Here is a 23,838-nt window from a genome sequence, read left to right on the forward strand (position 1 = left end):
TGTCCCTACCAAGAAGGCCCTCTGCCTGCTTCTCTATAACTTTGCTTCTCGCAGTGGGGTAACTGCCAGAAGGCCCTCAGAGCAGGACCTCAGTGTCCAGGCTGAACGATGGGAGTGGAGACGCTCCTTCAGGTATACTGGGCTGTTGAGGGCTTTAAAGGTCAGCACCAACACTTTGAATTGTGCTTGGAAATGTCCTGGGAGCCAATGTAGGTCTTTCAAGACCGGTGTTATATGGTCTCGGCGGCCGCTCCCAGTCACCAGTCTAGCTGCTGGATTCTGGATTAGTTGTAGTCTCTGGGTCACCTTCCAAGGTAGCCCCACGTAGAGTGCATTGCAGTAGTCCAAGCGGGAGATAACTAGAGCATGCACCACTCTGGCGAGACACACCGTGGGCAGGGAGGGTCTCAGCCTGCGGACCAAATGGAGCTGGTAGACAGCTGCCCTGGACACAGAATTAACCTTCACCTCCATGGACAGCTGTGAGTCCAAATTGACTCCCAGGCTGCGCACCTGGTCCTTCAGGGGCACAGTTACCACATTCAGGACCAGGGAGTCCCCCACACCTGCCCGTCCGCTGTCCCCCAAGAACAGTACTTCTGTCATGTCAGGATTCAGCCTCAATCTGTCAGCTGCCATCCTTAGCGTTTGATGACGGCATCATGGCCCTGGCAGTTTTCTGCTCAATTCCTTTGCTAAAGACCCCTAGCGTAGCATTTGCCTCTTTCGCAGCCGCCACATGCCGGGTCTTGACATCCTGATGCAGACAGAGGCTGGCTAAGATTATGATAGATGAAAAATAATTCATTTTTTGGAGGGTGTCCTCATCTCTGGCCTGGTTTGGCAGGCCCACTTTGGCTAGGGGAATCCTGGACTGGCAGTGGCTCGGATCTACACCGTTCCACTTTTATTTTACTCCATGAAAATGGGGAAGGTTTGATACAGGGCAGCCATAATCCCTTGAGCATACCAGCACATACACAGGAGCCCTGCCCAGTTGCTATGCCAACCCTGATGGTCCTAGACAGAAGACCATCAATGTCACAAAGTACTTGCATATGGGAGTGGATTCAGCATGGACTGGAACAAAGGACAATAATCAGCTCAAAACAAAAAATTCCTTCCAGTAGCACCTTAAAGACCAACTAAGTTAGTTCTAGGTATGAGCTTTCGTGTGCATGCACACTTCTTCAGATACACTGAAACAGTTTCATGGAGTAAAATAAAAGTGGAACGGTGTAGATCCGATGTATGGTTGATTTTCTATAAATTTATAACAGAAGCGCAGCGTATGTAGTGTGTGAGTGTGAGTGTGTGTCAAGTTTGTACAAACTGAATGATTGGGGGGGGGGGGGTTCCTGCGACAGAGCCACTGCCAGTCCAGGATTCTGTTTCAGTGTATCTGAAGAAGTGTGCATGCACACGAAAGCTCATACCTAGAACTAACTTAGTTGGTCTTTAAGGTGCTACTGAAGGAGTGAAGACCAGGGGTCCACTTTGGAGAGCCAGGCTGGAGCCATTTTATAAGCTGAAAGCCATCTTAGAGAGCAAACTAAAAGCTAAAAAGACATTTCTCTCTCTCCCCTGCTTGCCCCTGCTTGCAAAAACAATATTTTTGCAACACAGCGAGTTTGCAAGAGGATGCGGTCAGGGGATTTTGCTAGTAGTTGAGCTGTTTCTGAGAAACTGTCTGTTTGCCCAGGATGTCTGCCCACCGCAGGATTCTAAATGCAGACCTAGGCCTGAACTTGTTAAAACCACAAGAAACAGGGGGGCCAGAGCATTTACTGGAAACAGCAATTAGGTCAAATAGTTTTTAAGCTCGCAGCGCCACCTAGTGTATAATGCAGCTTGGAACTGAACGAGGCAAAAACCAATTTTCATTGGTTGAGCTTTTAATGAATATGCATAAAGGGGAATGTTTAAGGGGTGGGTCAAGGGGCTGAACTTTTGCTTTGCCTAAGGGTATAAAAACTGTCTGCCCCTGGTGTTCGTGGGCATTCTCTCATTTCTTCCTGAATGCACCCCTTTTTGCTTTTTGTCTGACAAAAACCAAATTGAATAAAATCTTCTCTTTAAGAAATATTGCTGCCTGGAGTTTTACATTTCTGGTCTGTATTCTGAAGTCCCCTACACTACTGGAAGGAATTTTTTGTTTTGACTATGGCAGACCAACACGGCTACCTATCTGTAATAATCAGCTCTTCCCTCTGGGGGCAGGAAACTGCCAACTCCCCTCTGTCACCTGGAAAATACTCATGGGGAGGGGGAAAGGGGGAACCAGCCAGGTGACAGGACACTCAGGTTACCTCCCCAACTCCTCCCTCAACCCCTCCTTTTTGTGATGTAGTCTTAAGGGTGTAGTTTGGGGGATTAGTAACCAATAAAAGTTGGGGTCTTCTTTTGTTCTGGACTTCCACTTTGCTTCACCTTGTTGCAGGTGGGAGTCCTGTCGCGACAGTATCCAATAAAGGCCAAGCCCACAGGCTGCTGTTTTGCTCCAAGTTATCCTGGTTGGTGTCTTTGTTTTTGTCCAAGGGAGCCCTCGGATTTCTCCGTTAACAGCTCTCAATGGCCAGCTGGCTCAGTGGTTAGAGGCATCCAGATGGGACTCTTGCTGGCCTTCTGCCACTTTGGAACAAGTCTCCACATGAGACAGTTTGGGGGGAGAGAGAGTCGGAGGGGTTGGAGGGAGGGAGAAGTGGCTCTGATCTGAGTGGATCCTCCGCTCTGAGGAGAATGTCTATGGAGCCAGAGGAAGGAGCCTCACAGCTGAGATGGGGAGACCATGTTGAGGGTCTGGAGGGAGAAGCTGTGGGAAGACTCTCTTCTTCTTCTTCTGGGGTCTCCTTCCAGTCAGGAGGGGGGGAGAGATCTTCTAGGAAAAGGAGATTCCCAAGTCCGTGGCAAGGGCTGAGAGGATCCCCTGGGTCTGGCATACAAAGGAAAATACCTGAGGGGAACCCAGGAAAAGTGGCCCCTCGCTGTGAAGGAAGCTGGGCTGTGTCAAAAGTACCTCACGGAAAGACCCCTCATAACTAAGGGAGGGGATGAGAGAGAAGCAGCAGAAAGAGAGTTCAGCCTTTCACCACCTATTGTGGAAACCTGAACATCTCCCTGAAGTGCAGCAAGTGAATTGGAGGGAAGCTGTGCCTGCAGAACCATGTTTAATCCTGAGACATTTAGCTGAAGAAATAAGTTAACCTCTACCTGAAAGAACACATCTCCTGTCTTCACTTTGTTTCACCATTTTCTTTTTCTTTTTTCTTTTTTGTAAATAAAGCTTTCCTTATCTGATTATCTCCTGCCAGAGACTCCCTGGATTGCAGTTTCCCTCACACAAAGTAGCCTGTGGGAAATCGTAGACATTTGTTCAATCTTCATCATCCTCATTTTATTTTATTTGTAACCCTTATATCGTTAAAACAACGCTCAAGGCAGCTTACAACATGATAGGCAAAGGGCCTTCTCGGTGGTGGTGCCTCTTCTGTGGAACGCCCTCCCATCGGATGTCAAAGAAATAAACAACTCTCTGACGTTTAGAAGACTCCTGAAGGCAGCCCTGTTTAGGGAAGTTTTTAAGGATTGATTCATGATGAGAATAGGATTTATTTATTTTGAACTTCGCTTGGTTCCTCCTTGGTAGCCAGTGCCATTGTTTCAGCAGGGCTGGAACTCAGGACCCGCTGCCTTGAGGGACATCTAAGGGCAGTTGGGCAGGGGAAAGGTCTCCCTTGGGAGGTGGGGGACTCTCCTTCCTTGGAGGTTTCTCAGCAGAGATCGGACGGCCATCTGCCCTGGATGCTTGAGCTGAGATTCCTGCACTGCTGGGGTTGGACTAGATGACCCTGGGATCCCCTCCTCTCTCTCCACTCCTGAATTCCAGGAGGAGCTTCCTTGCCTCCTGCAAAGCCCTTTTCCCTGCAGGCTCTTCCTCTGGTTTCCACCCAAGGGAGGGAGATGCTCAGAGTCCAGCCAAGAGCCTCACCCCCAAAAGGATATCTGGGCATGGGCGGAGCCGGGGGGCAGCTGCCCCCCGAATGAATAACAAATAATAAGAATCTGAGGTTCTGCCTGTTACAGGAAAAATCCGAGGGCTCCCTTGGACAAAACAAAGACACCAACCAGGATAACTTGGAGCAAAACAGCAGCCTGTGGGCTTGGCCTTTATTGAACTGTTGCAACAGGGTATTCCCCTCACTTGCAGGAGAGAGGAGGGACCCAGAAGAATAGTGTGCAAGGTCTTATAAAAACTTTTGAATTCCCCTCCTCTAGGTCTAGCCCACCCCCAGAAACATCATGCATACATTACAGAAAGGAGGGGTTGAGGGAGGAGTTGGTGGTAACCTGAGTGTCCTGTCACCTGGCTGGTTCCTCCTTTCCCCCTCCCCTTCCAGGAACTTGTAGGAGACAAAGGGGAGTTTGCAGTTTCCTGCCCCCTGAGGGAAGATCTGATCAGTGTCCTTTGTTCCAGTCCATGCTGAATCCACTCCCATATGCAAGTTCTTTGTGATCTTGATTGTCTTCTGTCTGGGATCATCGGGGTTGGCATGGGCAGGGCTCCTGTGTATGTGCTGAGACAGTGAAGGGATTATGGCTGACCAGGACTAAGTCACCCCCCTTTGTGAGTTCTTGTCATATGGAGTAAAATAAAAATGGAACAGTGCAAATCCAATGTATGGTTGATTTTCTATGAATTTATAACAGAAATGTGGCGTTATGAATTTATAACAGAAATGTGGCGTATGTAGTGTGTGAGTGTGAAGTTTATACAAACTGAATGATTGGGGTGGGGGGGTTCCTGCTACATGCCAAGCGAGAGAGGGCTGAGCTGGAGGGACTCGGCTTGGCAAGGGTTAAAGGGAAGTGAGCTGCCTTCCTAGAGAGGCCAGGAAGCAAGGGGGGCAGGTCCTCCAGAGCCAAGCCCCCCCTCCCCAGTCCTTCCCTGCTTGGGTGTCTCTCCTGCAAGGGCTGCCTCGCTCTCCCCTCCTGGGATCTTGTGAGTCTCCCCTCTCTCTCTCTGGGATCTGGTGGGGGGTCCCAGGGCTGCAGCAGGGGAGGGGGCCTGGGGGGCCTGATCTGCTCCTGCAGGGGGGGGGACCCCAAGTCAGGGGGGAGGAGAGGGTCCTGCCAGGGAGGGGCCAGGTCTGCCACGCTCTCCTTCCTGCAGAGCAGAGGGTCCCAAACTCAGTTGGCCTTTCAGAAAAAATGACTCCCACGAAATCTCCCTTCTTTAAACAAAGGAGTCCCATTGCACAACAGAGGAAACATGTGCAACTGGTTTTCCAAAGCTGGACGAGGAGGTGGACTAGACCCCCCCCCCAAAAAAAAACCCACTGAGAGGGAGGAAGAAAAGGTGGGAAAGAGAGGCCAGGAATAAAGAGAGGGATCCCAGCCCAGAGCCTGGCTGCTGCATTGGGGACCAGTTTCCCAGTGTCTCCCAGGGCAGCTCCCCACGGAGGCCACTGCAGCAATCCCCTCGCACCCAGAGCAGGGCATCCCAGGACCCCATCCTCTCTGTCCCAAAGGGATTGTTGATGGCAAAGCAGCCGGAAATGGGCGCTGCTCCTCACTGAGCCTCCAGGGACCTGGGCATCAATGGCTGTGCGTGTGTTAAGCCATCTAAGAGAATAATCATAATAAATTACCCTCCTAAATTTCAAGGGAGATGTCTTTGGCCCCGCCCACTTGGCCCTTCTCCAGATACATACCTGGCCCTCAGAGCAAAGAAAAAGGAACCCCACCCCAGGAGTCTGTCTTCAGAGCGGCGGAGAGTCCAAGTGCAAGAAAAGGAGACAGAAGCAGGGGGGAAATGTGCCCAGAAGTGGGGGTGGGGGAGAACAACTCCTGAGGACCCCCGGGTGAGGACCCCCACTAGAGCCAAGCATCCATTTTTCAAATGATTGCCTTGTCAGTCAATTCTGACTTCATGCATTGACTGGAAGGCAGGAGCAACCAGGCTGATTCATCTCCCAGAAACCCCTTCAGTTGCCTCCGCATTTTGCATTGCAACCTTCCTTCTAGGAGAGCTAGAGTCTTCTTCTGCTTCTGCTTCTGCTTCTGCTTCTGCTTCTGCTTCTGCTTCTGCTTCTGCTTCTCCTCCTCCTCTTCCTCTTCCTCCTCCTCCTCCTCCTCTGTTATTTCAAAAAGATATTTCATGGTTTGGGCTCTGGTACCGTCCAGTCCTGATTCCTGGCAAGACTCATCCATGCTTGTTCAGGGATCTTGTTTCTTCTCCTAACCTACAAATTCTGTAACAGAACAATGTATTTGCTTTGTAGGATTTCCAGGACTTCTCATTAAGACAGACAGAACTTTAAAAAGATCAAAGGGTTCCTTCTGATCTCTTAGAAGTTTCCTGAGACCGCAGATGGATGATCGAGATTCAGCTGGCCCTGAAGCAGGAAAAGCCCATCCCAACCAAACTTGGAGCAGTGGGGGATTCTGGGAAAATGCTGTGCTGAAGATCCTGGGTGAGGAGGACACCCTCCGCTCAGAGGTGCAGATCCGGCAGTTCAGTTGGTTCTGCTACCTGCAAGCCAAAGGACCCCGAGAGGTTTGCAGCCAACTCTACCGCTTTTGCCACCAGTGGCTGAAGCCAGAAAGGCACACGAAAGCTGAGATGCTGGACCTGGTGATCTTGGAGCAGTTCCTGGCTGTCCTTCCCCCGGAGATGGAGAGCTGGGTGAGGGACTGTGGAGTGGAGACCAGTTCTCAGGCGGTGGCCCTGGCCGAAGGTTTCCTCCTGAGTCAGGCGGAGGAGAGAAAGCAGGTGAGAGAGACTTTCCTCTGGATACTCCCAAGGGGTTCTAAACAGGATGGAGAACATCCCATAATGCTCTACTGATGACCCACCCTTTTTCTGGGAAAGCATCCATGGAATGAGATCTATTACCCATAAAGCTTCTGTCTTTGTCATTCTCTTTCTTATCGTTCTCCCTTTTCTCTGTTTTGAATCCTTGTTTCTTTATCAGGAAAAGGATCATTTTGAGGAAATGGAGCTGGATTCCTGTGAGGCAGAGAGGCCTCCGTTGGACACCAGAGAGAGGCCACTGGGTAAGGAGGAAGGTGGTTTTTCATTCTGTTGCTTTCCCAACTAATCTGTGTGTTCTTTTCATCTTGTTTTTTTGAGGGGGGGGGCATAGTTGGACCAAGAGGAAGGGAGAAGTACTTTTGCACAACTAACATATGAAATGGGCACAAACGTCTAACTGCACTCAGCAGGAAAGGGTTTCTGAAAGGCCCATCTGTAGTTAGAGATGCCCTGTTTCACCTGTGAGAGACACGGGGACTCCTGGCATCTTGCTTACCTGTTTTCTCTTGCAGGAGACAGAATGATGCTGGCAAAACCTCCTGATCCAGCGTTTCAAGGGAGCAGAAGGGGAACAGCGCCTATGGAACCAGATCAGGTCAGGGGAAGCTGCCTTGTGGGGTCAGAAGCCGAGGGATGGAGCAATGTCATGGACTGGTTGGGCACAGAGGAATGGTGGGAGGAAGCAGCCGGGGAACCAGGAAGGGAAGATGGCTCAGCCCAAGGAGTGGAGGTCGAGGAAGGATGAGCGGGAAGAGGGAGAAGAGGGAGAAGCCTGGGAAGAGGAGGTGTCAGAAGCTGAAGGGGAAACAGGGCTTAGTGAGCTGGGAGACTCTGAGGCAGAATGCAGTGCAGAACCAGAGGCGGAAGAGGAAGGAGGCGAGTGGGAGGAGGGAGGTCGAGAGGCAGAGGAGAGTCAGGAGAAGGAGGATCCACCGGGGGGCTCCCTCTCCTTTTGCCAGAAGCCCCCCTCCCTGCTTGTCTCTCAGAGCCCGGAGACTTCTGACAATGGAGGAGCAAAGGCAGGCTGCACGCTGGCACACTGTTGGATCACTTGCCAGAAACCCCAGAGAGGAGGGGACTTGGAAAGCTGTGGGGAGCTGGGGGCCTTCTCTTTTGGCAGCTGATTTCATGGAGGAAGACCCTGTCATGGAATTCTACTCAGTATTGATCCAGGCAGAACTCCAATGTATAGTTAGCAGAGTGAAAACGTAAAGACGTTGCAGGATTCCCCAAAATAGACCAGAGGCAACTGTATTTCATCCGGCGGAGCTTTAATTGCTACTGAAGGCAAATGAGTATACTGGTCACAAATCCAAAATGTACAGGATTGGCCCTGCCGATAAGAAATCCAGTTCCAGCAGACTTAACCTAAACTTACCACAACTTATAATAAATTTAAACCTCAACAATCAGCATAATATGTACAGAACACCTGAAGGAAGGGAGAGAGAGAGAGAGAGAGAGAGAGAGAGAGAGAGAGAGAGAGAGAGAAACGCAGGCTCCTTCTGGCCTCTTCTTATAGTCAGCATGACCTTGACAGACGAGATGACAGAACCCCTTTAACCCAGCTGTACTCAGCTTCTCTGAAGGAATAACCCAAACATCAGGAAACTTCTGTTTCATTTATTCAGAGAAGCTTCCGGAACCCTCTTGAACTAACTAGAATAGAAAAGATCAATATCAGTTCCATACCTTCTGCACTAAGAAATGCAAACTGACAGACCCTCCGGGAATGAGCTGCTCTTCTCATTAGGTCTGAAACTCCAGCTGTGAACTGTGGGTTTTCCAGCCCAGATAACTCTGTGACACCAGCCTTCTGAATGTCCTGTGACGAAATCTTAATTGGCACTGGCCAGCTAATTGCTTTATGGCCCCAATTAGCCCCAGTATAATGCGGTCCGGCACACTTCCCAGCCAAGCTGTGCAGACCTTCTGCTCTCCGGTTTCGCCTTGCAGAGTAAAAACACAGCGGATCAAAACTGTTGCAGTCTGCTTCAGATCCAGACAAACACACCAAGCACCTGTGTGTCCAAATTCATCAGTTCTTTATTGCAGCAAAATATTTACAGCTCAGCATTTCTCAGATTCTCCTGGACTGCTAGCATTCATGGCGTCCGTCTCTCTCAGAGACAAAGAGAGAACAACAAGTAGAGCTCCTCCCTCCTTCCACACGTCAGAATGGGAGGCACAACTTAGAACAAAATTAACCCAGTAAGTTCTGAATCCCAACACCCCCTCTTGCCTCCATTCCTGACAAGACCTGTGGATGTACCTTTGCAGACCTCTGTGAGATCAATCCCTTCCCCAATGCCTTGCGCCCTCTCCTGGCGTTCCTGTCAGGCATCTGTGGAACATCCTCACAACTCTCAGATTCGCACTGTGCGAAACTTACCCACGCACCTGTGGCCTGATACCTCTCAGGTGGAATTCCCTTCGTTGTGCGACTGGACCTCCTGGGCACAAACTCAGGCACTGCCTCTGACTCACTGTGGTCAGCAGGTGTGTCCTCTGCATCCTGGGATTCCCCCTCTGACTTAACGCGTCTTCGAATCCTTGGAATTACCCTCACAGGAGAACTGGGCTCACTCTTGGGCTCTCTTTTTACAACTTGCGGAGATGCCCCATCCTGCTCCTGACTTTGGTCAGTGAGCTGATCGTCATCAGCAGACTCAGCCCCTGGCTCTCCTTCCTCCTCATCAGAACCTTCCTGCTCTGAATCGGAAAGACATTCTGAAAGAATATCGCGTCTGGCAGGGGTCTTTGACTTTTCCTCCTGCTTACAGAACTCAGCGTGTTTACTGATCAGCAGCTTACTCTGATCACCTGACGGGTACGCAAACCTCCATGCACGAGCCGCTGGCTCATACCCACAGAAGATCATTTTCTGGAACTTGGGTTCACCTGGCCCTCGCAAAGCTTCAGGCACCGGCACCGAGGCCGTTAATCCGAACGCACGGAGGAAGTGAACCTGCGGCTTCCTCCCGTGAAGCATGAAAAACGGTGTGTCTCCTACCACTGAATTGTAGGACCGATTCCAGGTGAAGCTCACATATTTAATTGCCTCCATCCAAAACCTTGGAGATAACCCAGAATCTGACAGCATCACCTGTGCAGCTTTAACCAGAGCCTCACTTCTGAGCTCTGCTACCCCCCTCTGTTGAGGAGAAGTCACTGTGTGACTTATCCCTTTCTTGTGAAAGAACTTCTGCAAAGCAGACCCAGTAAACTGTGAACCTCTGTCACTAGCAATTTCCTGCACCTTCGTGGAGAACCTTAGTTCCACTTCCTCAATCCAACGTCTAATCAGCTGTGCTGCATCTTCCTTGGATTTGAGACCATGTGTCCAGGTGTTCTGCGAAAAATCATCCTGCAGCGTCAGCAGAAACCTGGCCCCTCCCAAACTTGGTTCCTTCATGGGACCCAACAGATCTATGTGCACAAGATCAAAAGGTTTTGTGGTTACCCTCTCCACCCTGGGGTAACTGCACCCTCTTATCTTTGCCTGTCTGCAAGCCTGACAATCTAGGACTCTTGCACATTCCGCAATTCTACAGCCTTCGCTAACCTCGGGTAGCACCTGTAGTTCTTCAAGACAAGCATGTGCTGTCTTCTTATGCCACGCACAAGAACATGAAACATGAGTGGGAACTGTAGCACGCAGGGCTTGTGCTTTCTCAACCTTCCCCTCACCCTCCAGAGACGTTTTAAGAATGAAGAGATCATTCTGCCCCTTTGCAACTCTGACCTGTTGCTTCCCTCCTTTGGAGATTGTACAAACATCGTGTTCAAAGCAAACCTTAAACCCCTTTTTCAACAAATAAGGCACAGACAAAATACAGTGTTGCACTCCTGGCACAATGCAAACTTCCATCTGCTCCTGCAAAACAGAAAAAAAGACATTTGCAATATTAGTCACATTTTTCTTTGTCCCATTTGCAAACTGAACAGTTTTCCCAGCCGGAATTGCCGTGCAATTCCACATCTCGACTGCAGGGGTCTCTGGAATCAGGTTGCAGTTAGCTGCTGAGTCGATTACAAAGCGAAAGACAGTGCCTCTCTCAGAGCTGTCCTCAAACAAAGCCATACTGGCAACAAACGTCTCGCTGCCCCCTCTCTTTGGGCTTCTGCAGCAGTTCTCTCTGGTTGTCTTGGCAACCAACTCCCCCTTGCTCAGGACCTTGGCAGCTTCCGTAGAAGTAGCCTCCTCCGTTGCCTTGGAGACCGGCCTGGCCTCTGCGTTCCCACGCGACTCTTTAGGCCTTATCTTCACTTTGTCCAGGTGGCCGACCTTGAAGCGTCTAGCTCTCCGCAGCTTCCCAGCCTTTGGCTGAGGACGACTATCCCCAGTGGAAAAATACTGCCCAGGGCTCTTTTCAGCTGGCCTGGCCCCCCTTCTTCCGGAAGAGCCCTCTGTGCCAGCCCTGCCCTCGCTGAAACTGCGTTTCACTTCAGAACTTTTGAAACTTGCCTTTGGAATTCTCAGCCCCCCCGACTTGCACCTCAGGGACTGGGGCTACAGCCATTTCCAGGCTCTCCATGACTTCTCCAGGGCTCTGGCCTCCTGCTGAAGTTTCACACAAACTTCTCAGCACCTCCCAGGCAGCCCTTGCTGACTTTACGCCCTCCAAACTGGGCAAAAACGATGCGTGTACACATGCTTTCAGCATAGCAAGCTCTCTTTGCATTCTCTGCTGGCTATCTTCAGGCAACGCAGCCTCAAAGCCTGCAATGTCTGTCCCTTCAGGACCTGGATTCAGGGGACGTGGCTCTTTCTGGCTTACATCCCAAAGCCCAGTAACCAGAAACCAACCCCTCACTCTTCTGGACCAGGTTGCCCAACTTCTTAAAGTGAGCTTTTCAAGCGGAACGTCCTCAAGGACCTGGCTGTCTGCCATTCTCTCCTCTTCCCGGGGCCCCAGCTGCTACTCACGTAAAACCAGTCAGCTCTCCGGCACCCGATTCTTCAGCTGCTCTCTCAGCTCTCAGCTCTCAGCAACTCTTGCCTCTTAGCAGCAGGCAAAACACAGAACGCAGACCTCCGCTCCGCTTCGGTAGCTTGTTCCCAGCTGTTCAAGCTGAACTTCAAAGCACCGGCAGACTCTCAGAAACAGTTTTATTAGCGGTAATTAGGTCCTCCATAACCTGTGACGAAATCTTAATTGGCACTGGCCAGCTAATTGCTTTATGGCCCCAATTAGCCCCAGTATAATGCGGTCCGGCACACTTCCCAGCCAAGCTGTGCAGACCTTCTGCTCTCCGGTTTCGCCTTGCAGAGTAAAAACACAGCGGATCAAAACTGTTGCAGTCTGCTTCAGATCCAGACAAACACACCAAGCACCTGTGTGTCCAAATTCATCAGTTCTTTATTGCAGCAAAATATTTACAGCTCAGCATTTCTCAGATTCTCCTGGACTGCTAGCATTCATGGCGTCCGTCTCTCTCAGAGACAAAGAGAGAACAACAAGTAGAGCTCCTCCCTCCTTCCACACGTCAGAATGGGAGGCACAACTCAGAACAAAATTAACCCAGTAAGTTCTGAATCCCAACATGTCCCCAGTAGGATTCCTTTGTAGTTGCAGTTTTCATGGAATCCAGGAGTTGAAAGGGACCCCAAGGGTCATCGTGTCCAACCTGCTGCATTGCAGGAATCTCAGCTAGATCATCTGTCCCCCACTCCTCCCCCTCTCCATGCCCCCTTGAACCCCTGGAATTTGGCTGTGGGGCACTGGGAAGGATCCTCTTCAGAACAGGACATGAGGAGAGGAGAAAGGGGATCCTCCCATCTGGGAAACTGGAATCCCTGCATAGGCAGGATGACTTGAAAACCACAAGGAAGAGAACCACCTATTTGCACAAAGACGAATACCCATAATTAAAAGCAGAATAAAATAATTCAATTAAAATGTCAAAATAGGCATCCATAATAAAAATGTGCAGCAAAGCAATCATATTGAAACAATGCAGCAATTAAGAGGAAGGAAGGAGACAGAGCATTCTGTAGCATGTCATATTTCTGCGTTCTCAGAGGAGGACATTTCCCCTTTTCTTTTAGGGTCCAGTGTGCTTTGAAGACGTCTCTATTCGTTTCACGGATGAGGAGTGGGCGTTGCTGGATCCTGACCAGAGAGCTCTGCATAAGGACGTCATGGAGGAGAATTGTGGGATCGTGGCCTCTCTTGGTAAGGCTCCCTGTGGGATCATCCTATCTGCCAGGAAATTCAAGAAATACCTCTATGAGACGAACCTCATACATTTCCACAGAGCTCAGCAGCGCCCCCTACAACACCTGGGAACCTAACACCCCCACAACAAACCTTGAACAGCAAATTACAGTTTTTTCTGTGAAAAATCTTCCTCCAGTTCTGCCTTTTTATACCACGATTCGGCTGGTCTGAACTGCCCAGGCATCTTAAATGTCAGCTTCAGAGTTGTTTGGAAAGATAAGTGGCTTCTGTCAGGTTTTATGTTTTTGTTTTCTTGGGTTGACCCAAGAGACGCTTCACATTGGCGATGGAGGGGATGCCATGACTGGGCCAAACAAAATCCATCCCAAAGAAGAGCCAGGCTTATTGAATCTCAGGTAGTAGTAGCAGTGATAATAATAGTAATTTTTATTTATACCCCTTCCATCTCTAGGCGGCTTCCAACACATATATACACATGAAACATTAGTAATAACAATCTGATCCCATATAAAAAGTAGATTACCTTTAAAATGAGCAACTTACACTAGTGGCCAAAATTATGGAAACCTTTTGGGAAAAGTGTATTTCCAATGTGAGGCTCAAAACACCACTTTTAGGGGGATTAACACCAAAAAATTATATAGCATTGGAAAGATAATTTAATGAAGAATGTAATGCAGTAACTTTTATGAAGGAGTATTTATTAGAACAGCAGTCATGAAGAAGAAATGTGAAACACAAAGAAAAAAGGAGATCTACAGAAATTCTCACCATGTCAATATTTACTTTGGTAACCGTTAGCCTTATTTACTGCCTTACAACGCCTTCCCACGGAGTGAAGCAAGTTTTCTTTTTTGTTCTGCAGCTGTAATGGTGTGAAGCCAAGATTCAATTATTGCCCCTATTAATTGATCTTTACAGTGGTACCTTGGGTCCCAAACAGCCTAGTTCATGATCTTTTGGGGTTACGTACACTTGGGCTCCATGATCACTGCAGATGGTGACAGCAGTCACATAATTAAAAGACGCCTGCTTCTTGGGAGAAAAGCAATGACAAACCTAAACAGCATCTTAAAAAGCAGAGACATCACCTTGCCAACAAAGGTCCGTATAGTTAAAGCTATGGTTTTCCCGGTAGTGATGTGTTGAAGTGAGAGCTGGACCATAAAGAAGGCTGATCGCCGAAGAATGGATGCTTTTGAATTATGGTGCTGGAGGAGACTCTTGAGAGTCCCATGGACTGCAAGAAGAACAAACCTACCCATTCTTAAGGAAATCAGCCCTGAGTGCTCACTGGAAGGACAGATCCTGAAGCTGAGGCTCCAAGACTTTGGCCGCCTCATGGGAAGAGAAGACTCCCTGGAAAAGACCCTGATGTTGGGAAAGATGGAGGGCAGAAGCAGAAGGGGATGACAGAGGACGAGATGGTGGGACAGTGTTCTCGAAGCTACCAGCATGAGTTTGACGAAACTGCGGGAGGCAGTAAAAGACAGAAGTGCCTGGCGTGTTCTGGTCCATGGAGTCACAAAGAGTCGGACACGACTAAACGACTAAACAAGAAGAAGAAGAAGAAGAAGAAGAGTTTGGATTTGATATCCCGCCTTTCACTCCCTTTAAGGAGTCTCACAGCGGCTCACATTCTCCTTTCCCTTCCTCCCCCACAACACTCTGTGAGGTGAGTGGGGCTGAGAGACTTCAGAGAAGTGTGACTGGCCCAAGGTCACCCAGCAGCTGCAGGTGGAGGAGCAGGGAATCGAACCCGGTTCCCCAGGTTATGAGACTACCGCTCTTAATCACTACACCACACTGGCTCTCTAACAACACTTCAAAACCAGAATGAAAATTAAAAGCAGCACCGTTTGTGCTTGCAAATCTAAGGACTCTTGAGTTATTGAATCATAGAATTGCAGAGTTGGAAAAGGGTCTGTGAAATATTGCTCAGGGTAAAGGTCCTGCAGGCTTCCAGTGCATATGCTGCTTTCCCCGGACCTCTGAGCAGAGCAGAGTAGAGTAAACACAGCAGAGTAAACACAGCGTGTTTAGCCTTCTGCCCTCTGTGCTTGCATTAGGTGTGCATAAATCAAGAGTCCAGTCAGCTCCTCTAATGTAGAAGTGTTTATTTTACAGCAGTTTACCGGTAAATCAACCTGTATCAGGCAGAAAAAGCATCTCCGCACCGGACGAAAACGAAAGCAGAATAACAGAACAAAGAAACAGATCCCGGATGTATACGTAGGATCTCTCCGCCCCCTCGGAAGGCAGGGCGAAAGAACTGAGCTGTTTAACCCTGCAAGCTCAGGTTCTCCTCACAGGGTCATCTAGTCCAACCCCCTGGAATGCAATCTCAACTAATTGATACCGGATGCGGATGCTGTTTGTGTCTCCGTTACGGAAAGTAGCGTTGTTTTCAGTTAAGTTGTTCCTGCTGACAAGATTCTGAGATTATTATTCAATTTTTTTTTCCAAATTTGTCAGTCACTTCCCCAGGGTAACCCAAAGCAATGTGCAGCCAAACCTTTCTGCCATGCCTGGCCCACGTACAGTCTGGGTTCTCCACCCTTTTCTGGTACCTCCTGGTACTCCTCAAACGAGAAGATAGAAGGTTGGTTGACGTAGCAGCTTTCCTGCATCAGCGTTTCCAGCAAGCAATGTTGGAATGCCCAAATGTGGAAACTCTCTTTTTGGGCAGAGATCTGTGTCTTGCCCAACAAGCTCCATCTGAGCAGTGTGGAACTTCTTCTCCACTTCCAGAGGGAAGTAACTACTACTCGCTGTCAAGCTGGTTAGCTCGTGTTCTCGTTATGTGTTTTTATGTTGTGAACCGCTGTGTGAGATTGGGATGAAGGGAGGGATATACAGATTTTTATACAGTGATATACATTGATTATTCCTTTCATTTTATGGACCAATGGTCTTGTTAGATAGTAAAAATTCATGTTAAATAAATGTTTTAGGGGTTGTTTTTAAAAGTGGAATGGATTAATCCGTTTTGCATTACTTTCTATGGGAAAGAACGCCTTGGTTTAAGAATGCTTTGGTTTAAGAATGGACTACTGGAACTGAATAAGTTCATAAACCACGGTACCAATGTATTGCTGGGTTGCTTAAAAGATTCGTTTGTCGGCTCCATAGATTTTCAATTTGGTTAAGGTCTGGGCTATTCCCAGGCCATTCCAGCAGTGGAATATGATTATATTGAAACCACCTTCATTTGTTCCTGAGGCTCTAATCCCTTTTTGTCTCCATTGCAGATTGTGATGAATTGGAAATCGAGAACAAGGATGAACATGACAAAATTCCCAGAGAGGAGAAGCCACGTGAGAATTTGGAGTGTGGAGAGAGCTGCAGTCAGAGCTCCCATTCCAGTTCCCAACAAAGAAATCTCAATGGAAAGAAACACTATCAGTGCATGGAATGTGGAAAGAGCTTCAGTCAGAGCTCTAATCTCACTTCCCATCAAAGAACACATACAGGGGAGAAACCCTATCAGTGCATTGAATGTGGAAAGAGCTTCAGTTTGAAGGCCTCTCTCACTTCCCATCAAAGAATTCATACAGGGGAGAAACCCTATCAGTGTGGGGAATGTGGAAAGAGCTTTAGTATGAGCTACAGTCTCACTAAGCACCAGAGAATTCATACAGGAGAGAAACCCCATCAGTGCATGGAATGTGGAAAGAGATTCAGTCAGAGCTCCTCTCTCACTTCCCATCACAGAATTCATACAAGGGAGAAGCCCTATCAGTGCATGGAATGTGGAAAGAGCTTCAGGAAGAACACCCATCACACTTTGCATCAGAGAATTCATACAGGGGAGAAACCCTATCAGTGCGTGGAATGTGGAAAGAGATTCAGTTGGAGCTCCGGTCTCACTTCCCATGAGAGAATTCATACAGGGGAGAAACCCTATCAGTGCGTGGAATGTGGAAAGAGATTCAGTCAGAGCTCCGGTCTCACTTCCCATGAGAGAATTCATACAGGGGGGAAACCCTATCAGTGCGTGGAATGTGGAAAGAGCTGCAGTACGAGCTCCGATCTGACTTCCCATCAAAGAATTCATACAGGAGAGAAACCTTATTGGTGTGTGGAATGTGGAAAGAGCTTCAGGCAGAGTTCCACTCTAGCTTCCCATCAAAGAATCCACACAGGAGAGAAACCCTATCAGTGTGGGGAATGTGGAAAGAGCTTCATTCAGAGCTCCCATCTCACTAAGCATCAGAGAAGTCATACAGGGGAGAAACCCTATCAGTGTGTGGAATGTGGAAAGAGCTTCAGTCAGAGCTCTGATCTGACTTCCCATCAGAGAAGTCATACAGGGGAGAAACCCTATCAGTGTGTGGAATGTGGAAAGAGCTTCAGTCAGAGCTCCCATCTCACTAAGCATCAGAGAATTCATACAGGGGAGAAACCCCATCAGTGTGGGGAATGTGGAAAGAGCTTCAGTCAGAGCTCCCATCTCACTAAGCATCAGAGAAGTCATACAGGGGAGAAACCCTATCAGTGTGTGGAATGTGGAAAGAGCTTCAGTCAGAGCTCTGATCTGACTTCCCATCAGAGAAGTCATACAGGATAGAAACCCTATCAGTGTGTGGAATGTGGAAAGAGCTTCAGGCAGAGTTCCTCTCTAACTTCCCATCAGAGAATTCATACAGGAGAGAAACCCCATCAGTGTGGGGAATGTGGAAAGAGCTTCAGTCAGAGCTCCCATCTCACTTCTCATCAGAGAATTCATACAGGAGAGAAACCCCATCAGTGTGGGGAATGTGGAAAGAGCTTCAGGCAGAGCTCCCATCTCACTAAGCATCACAGAATTTATACAGGGGAGTGAACTCTCCGAAGCTGTCGCCATGAGCAGAGGACACCTGTTTTTTAAGATGAAATTTGGAATCAATTAACAGGCATGCTTTGAAGTAGGGGAGATAAAATTGTCTACTAATTGAATCAGCCAAGTTCTTGATCTAGAGAAGGACTTTCATTGTAATTGGAGCGGTGTGTTGGAGGAGGTGAGCCTCAATTATTTTCTTTTGATATTGTCAGAGCTGCCTCTAGGTCCCAGCTCACAGAGGACCAACGCTAGGCTGTAGTTATGTACAAAAGTCTTTATTGAGGTTCAGTTTCCATTTCAAAGCCGTAGCGTGCAGCTCTACGTCTTAAAGCCTAGACCGGCGAAGTACCGTCTGAGTCTCCTCCCCTCTGACACCAGTTTAAGATCCTAGCCCTGCTCCACCTTTTACGCTGCTCTCTCCTCCTCTGGGTCCTCCTGCCCGCTGGGGCATTGCCCTTTCTGGACTCTTCCGACGCTGAGTCGCTTAGCTCCTCCCCCTCCCTCTGGCGGGCTTTAGGACCCGGTTCCCAATCCTCATTCTCTGCTGTCCCGCGCTCCTGTACATTTGAACTTGCCTCTCGCGCCAACCCAGTGACCTTCCTCCTGACCGTTACACTACTTCTGTCACTGCTTCCCTCTTCCGGTACACTGGCCGGATCTGACCTCCCCTCCATTGTCTGACTCTCCAATGGAGGTGTGGTCAGCCCTGCCTTATCTTCTCTCCCTGGTGGGGAATGCACTGGCCCCGATCCTTGGGACTCTTCCCCCCCACTCTGCTCTGGTGGGGAAGCTGGTCCTGATTTCCAACTACTGCTCTGGGAGTCCCTGCTGCCCCCTTGCTCCTGGGAACCCCCTACCCCTGGCCACTGGCGCCCCCTTCTGTGAATCTTCCGATTCGCTGGAGAGGCTCATGGAATCCCTCGGTCCACTGTCCTCTTCTCCTACGCTCCCCTCGGATTCTTCCCCTTCACTCTCCATCTCCTCTCTTCCCTGTGCCTCTGCTCCTGAACCCCTGACAGATATATTTTGCATTTGCTGTTTTACTCGGCAAATCTCCTCCAAAAGGTTAAGTTTTTGAAATATGCAAGCGGGATTTAAAGAGTATTTTGTTATTGTTATGGTTTAACTTCGAAATAGACTGTCTGAAATTTTGACTATGATTCTGGCAACGACCCTCAATGGAATGGTAAAAAGAATTCTTGACTGCAGTTATTGTGTTTTCGCTGAGGCGTCAACTTGTTAGTAGCTGGAATGAGATCACAGAAGGGAATTTTGGATATCTGCCTGGCGCTAATGGTGGAAGGCTAAACCTCCCTTTTGTCTTGGATGTGACGCACTGGGATTTGCCCTTGTGTGCAGAACCTGAAAGTGACATTGCTGAGGACTTTGGGAAACAACAGGGGGGAAAGAAGAAAATATTTCATACAGAATTATAAAGGACTGACCCGCTTGCTGAATTAATGGAGGGATTATTTGAATACGAGCGAAAGTTGACTGGGCCTGTGGCTCTTAAAATAAACAAAACATAAATGAAGGATTAACATCGGAAATAATTTCTTTGGACTAATAAAGAAATGCAGTATGACATCATTCCCCAAACGTCAGAGCATGGGAAGTCACCCAAAGGATATATACAGTAATTTGGCATTGAAGAATTGGCTCTTTTGATTGTATTATAACTTAGAATGTTTTATTGTGGTCTTTATTGGATTTTTAAAATGGAAATTTAACAAGAATATTATATGCGCGTGTGCTGATAGGAGAAAAACCCTATGTGTGTGGAATGTGGAGCGAGCTTCAGTCAGGGCTCCCATCTCACTTCCTATCAAATCATCCATAGAAAGGTTGGGAAAACCGTTATACAGCTTTAGGAGCCAGGCAAATCCCCACCTTGTTAACCAGGCCTTTGGCTGATTACATCTAATGCGCTTTTAAAATGTGATAGGGAGGGGGGTTACAGGTGCGTATTTTGTGTTTTTATATTGTCTTTTTATCTTGTAAGTGTCCTGAGACATGTGGGAACAGGAGTGAACTCTTAGAGGCCGAGAGGTTTTTGCCCCCCCACCAATAAAATATCTGAGGGGGCCACCCCCAAGTTGGTAGACATTGCCATTCCAATGGCATGCATGCATCATGTGATTGAAACTGCCTTGGTTGCACTGGTTGATGATCTCCGGCGGGCTAGGGACAAAGGTGAGAGCTGTTTCCTAGTTCTGCTGGATCTCTCAGTGGCTTTTGATACCATTGACCATAACATCCTTCTGAACCGTCTAGAGCATGGGTAGACAAACTAAGGCCTAGGGCCTGGATCCGACCCAATTGCCTTCTAAATCCAGCCCGCTGACAGCCCAGGAATCATTGCGTTTTTACATGAGAAAAATTATACCTTTTATTTAAAATTCACCTCTGGGTTATTTGTGGGGCATAGGAATTCGTTCTCCACCCCTGCAAATATTGTCCACCCCCCCCCCACAAGGTCCGAGGGACAGTGGACTGGCCCCCTGCTGAAAAAATTCTCTGGTCTAGAGGAGCTGGGGGCACTGTTATACAGTGGTTCCGCTCCTACCTCCTGGGCAATGTCCAGAAAGTGGGGGGGGGGATGAGTGTTCAGACGCCTGGGCCCTCACTTGTGGGGTCCTCAGGGTTCCATCCTCTCCCCCATGCTTTTTAATATCTATATGAAGCCCCTGGGAGAGATCATCAGGGGGTTTGGGCTGGGTGTTCATCAGTATGCGGATGATACCCAGCTCTACCTCTCTTTTAAATCAGAACCAGTGAAGGCGGTGAAGGTCCTGTGTGAGTGTCTGGAGGCGGTTGGAGGATGGATGGCGGCTAACAGATTGAGGTTGAATCCTGACAAGACAGAAGTACTGTTTTTGGGGGACAGGGCGCGGACGGGTGTGGGGGATTCCCTGGTCCTGAATGGGGTAACTGTGCTCCTGAAGGACCAGGTGCGCAGTCTGGGAGTCATTTCGTGTGTTTTTTTTAAAAATATATTTATTAGAAGTTTAAAAATTACAAAGAAAAGAAGAAAATAAAACAACAGCAAAATTAACAAAACATACATTACAATATATTAAAAAACACACACATAAAAACCAGTACAACAATAACAATTAAAAAAACAACACAGATCCAATATTCCATATCTTTATCTTCCATTTACTTGTTTCATTGACCTCCTCACACCTCCCTTTTTGTATTCTAGTTTAGTTATTTGTTTCAGCAAATTCTTTCCATCTTTCTCAATTTTTATTGGGTAATTTATCTTAACAGTCTAACCTATTAATTAACTCAACAAATCCTTTCCATCTTTCACTATATTCTGTTGTTCAGTTTACCTTAATTTATTTTAACCTTATCTTACCATAAAGTACCTTAAAGCTTAAAACTTAATACTTATTTATACATAACTCCTTATATCATTTCTACTAAAGCCAAATAGTTTCATTCCAACATTTTTCCTAATACTCGTTAATTTTACACTAATTCCCAAAATAATTTTTTAAAAACTTTCTTCCAGTCTTCCTCCAGTGTCTCTTCTTCCTGGTCTCGGGTTATGTCAGTCCTTACTGTCCATTCCATCTAGTCCATCAACCTGGTAATCTTATGTCCAAGGCTCTTAAGTCTTTTCCATGTCCCTTCTGCAGATCTTCTTCTTGTTTATACCTGCACTTTACCTTGTCTTTTGTTGATCTCTTTCTTAATTTCTTTCCTTTCTCCTTGAGGGGTAGGTCTCAGGGAAACTCCAACCCAAAAATATCTCCATCTCCCCTCAGCAGATCAGCCCATTCCCCACAGTCCCATTTCCCTCTTTCAACAATGTAGTCCAGAAAGTATTTAAAAGCATGTTTCAAAGTCCCTCCAAAATTAAGAGCCCCCACAACTCCAGACCCCCCCTGGCCCGCTCCAGATTCAGTCTTCAAGAACAGTGGCTTATGCTCCTGCAGGGCCTCGGGTCTCTCCATTTGTGTTACTTGAGGTTCAGCAGCAACCTCCTCCATTGTCTTCTGCATTTGCATTCGCCCTGTCAAAACAGGTTCCTGGGTTGGTTCCTGAATGGTTTCTATATGAGCATTCGCTGCTTGTCCAAAGTTTTTGACTGCAACAGCCATCAAATCTACCTTCTCATGCAACTGCGCCAACAAAGCGCTTGTCTTGCAAAGAGCAAGCACCAAAACTTCTTGTAGACACATTTTTATTCAAGGTCAGAGTCTGGTCCCACGATCCTGATCTCCACAGCTGTGAAATTCCCAGATCAGCTCCAGCAACACTTTAACAGGCTCCCTCTAGAGGATACACTTTCTATTTGTATCCATCTTTTGAAAACAAGTCTGACAAAAGAAAAATTACTTTCATTTTCCAAATTTTTTGTTTCTTTTAAATACAAAAGGCAACATTGGAATCAATTTGTTTCTCTTCTTTAACTATCTGTCAAAAGACGTTTGATTCACAGTCAATGAACCTCCCCAAAAATTTCTGTCTCTGACACCCCATTCCCAGGTTTGAGACGGTGGAAATTTATCTTTCTTTACTCACTCTCCTGCAGGCTTGAACAATCAAAATTGCCCCCTCTTTTCTCCTGCCTCCAAGAGGGGTTTTGGTGGTTAAAACTGAAGGAAATTTAGACCTTTATATACGACTTTCCAGGCTTTAGCTTGCACAATTTTTGCTTCAATCTATTTACAAAAGCGGAAGGCGGACTTCCTGTTTAGAACCTTCCCGCTTCAATGCCAAATTAAAATGTTTCTTATTCCAATTTTCCGTTTTACTCACGGGTACTTGTTTAGAGTCCAATTGTCCACAGGAAAAAGTCAGCGCTCTCTGGCAATGGCTGTGCGGCTTCACTCCATAAAAATAGCGGTCGATTCAAAACACTGCGCCGCTCACCCCACGTTGCTTCGGATCCCCAAAAAAGGGTTTCCCTGCGAGTAGGGGAGGCGCTCCTGCTGTCAGCCGAATCCCATGTTCCCAGGCTTCCTCCGCCTGGGATTTTTAAAGGGTCTCTGCCTTCGCCGCGGCGGCAAGACCCAATTTTCGTGGAGCGGGTTCCTCTCGGTCAGAGGAGCTCCACCATTTCCAATGGCGCTAACCTGGAAGTCCGCAGCCTGGGAGTCATTTTGGACTCACAGCTGTCCATGGAGGCACAGGTTAATTCTGTGTCCAGGGCAGCTGTCTACCAGCTCCACCTGGTATGCAGGCTAAGACCCTACCTGCCCGCGGACTGTCTTGCCAGAGTGGTGCATGCTCTAGTTATCTCCCGCTTGGACTACTGCAACGCGCTCTATGTGGGGCTACCTTTGAAGGTGACCCGGAAACTGCAATTCATCCAGAATGCGGCAGCTAGACTGGTGACTGGGAGTGGCCGCTGGGACCACATAACACCGGTTCTGAGAGATCTGCACTGGCTCCCAGTACGTTTCCGAGCACAATTCAAAGTGTTGGTGCAGACCTTTAAAGCCCTAAACGGCCTCGGTCCTGTATACCTGAAGGAGCGTCTCCTCCCCCATCGTTCAGCCCGGACACTGAGATCCAGCGCCGAGGGCCTTCTGGCGGTTCCCTCATTGCGAGAAGTAAGGTTACAGGGAACCAGGCAGAGGGCCTTCTCGGTGGTGGCGCCCGCCCTGTGGAACGCCCTCCCAGCAGATGTCAAGGCAATGAAGAACTATTTTACTTTTAAAAGACAACTGAAGGCAGCCCTCTTTAGGGAAGTTTTTAATGTTTGATGCTGTACTGTTTTTAATATTCAGTTGGAAGCCGCCCAGAGTGGCTGGGGAAACCCAGCCAGATGGGTGGGGTATTAATAAATTATTATTATTATTATTATTATTATTATTATTATTATTACCACGATTCGGCTGGTCTGAACTGCCCAGGCATCTTAAATGTCAGCTTCAGAGTTGTTAGGAAAGATAAGTAGCTTCTGTCAGGTTTTCTGTTTTTGTTTTCTTGGTTTGACCCAAGAGACGCCTCACATTGGCGATGGAGGGGAAGCCATGACTGGGCCAAACAAAATC

The 23,838-nt window shown here is 48.0% G+C and overlaps 1 protein-coding gene across 3 annotated transcripts in view; it reads left to right on the forward strand.

Moving 5' to 3' along the window:
• LOC307214766 (uncharacterized protein) overlaps positions 1-18,021 on the forward strand; it is a 102,651-nt gene extending 84,630 nt beyond the window's left edge. For 2 of the 3 annotated variants that reach the window (XM_079973748.1, XM_079973749.1), the window contains exons 2-6: positions 6,282-6,772; positions 6,975-7,056; positions 7,327-7,409; positions 12,867-12,993; positions 16,251-18,021. In XM_079973748.1, coding sequence (XP_079829874.1) covers positions 6,371-6,772; positions 6,975-7,056; positions 7,327-7,409; positions 12,867-12,993; positions 16,251-17,569 — 2,013 coding nt within the window. In that variant the 5' untranslated portion in view covers positions 6,282-6,370 and the 3' untranslated portion in view covers positions 17,570-18,021. Of the gene's footprint in view, positions 1-4,932; positions 5,000-6,281; positions 6,773-6,974; positions 7,057-7,326; positions 7,410-12,866; positions 12,994-16,250 lie in introns of those variants that run through there. The other variant, XM_079973747.1, reaches the window with a different exon arrangement.
• Positions 18,022-23,838: the final 5,817 nt, after the last annotated feature.

This window comes from Podarcis cretensis (genome assembly GCF_951804945.1).
Source record: "Podarcis cretensis genome assembly, chromosome: 4".
In the NCBI taxonomy this organism is placed as follows: Eukaryota; Metazoa; Chordata; class Lepidosauria; order Squamata; family Lacertidae; genus Podarcis; species Podarcis cretensis.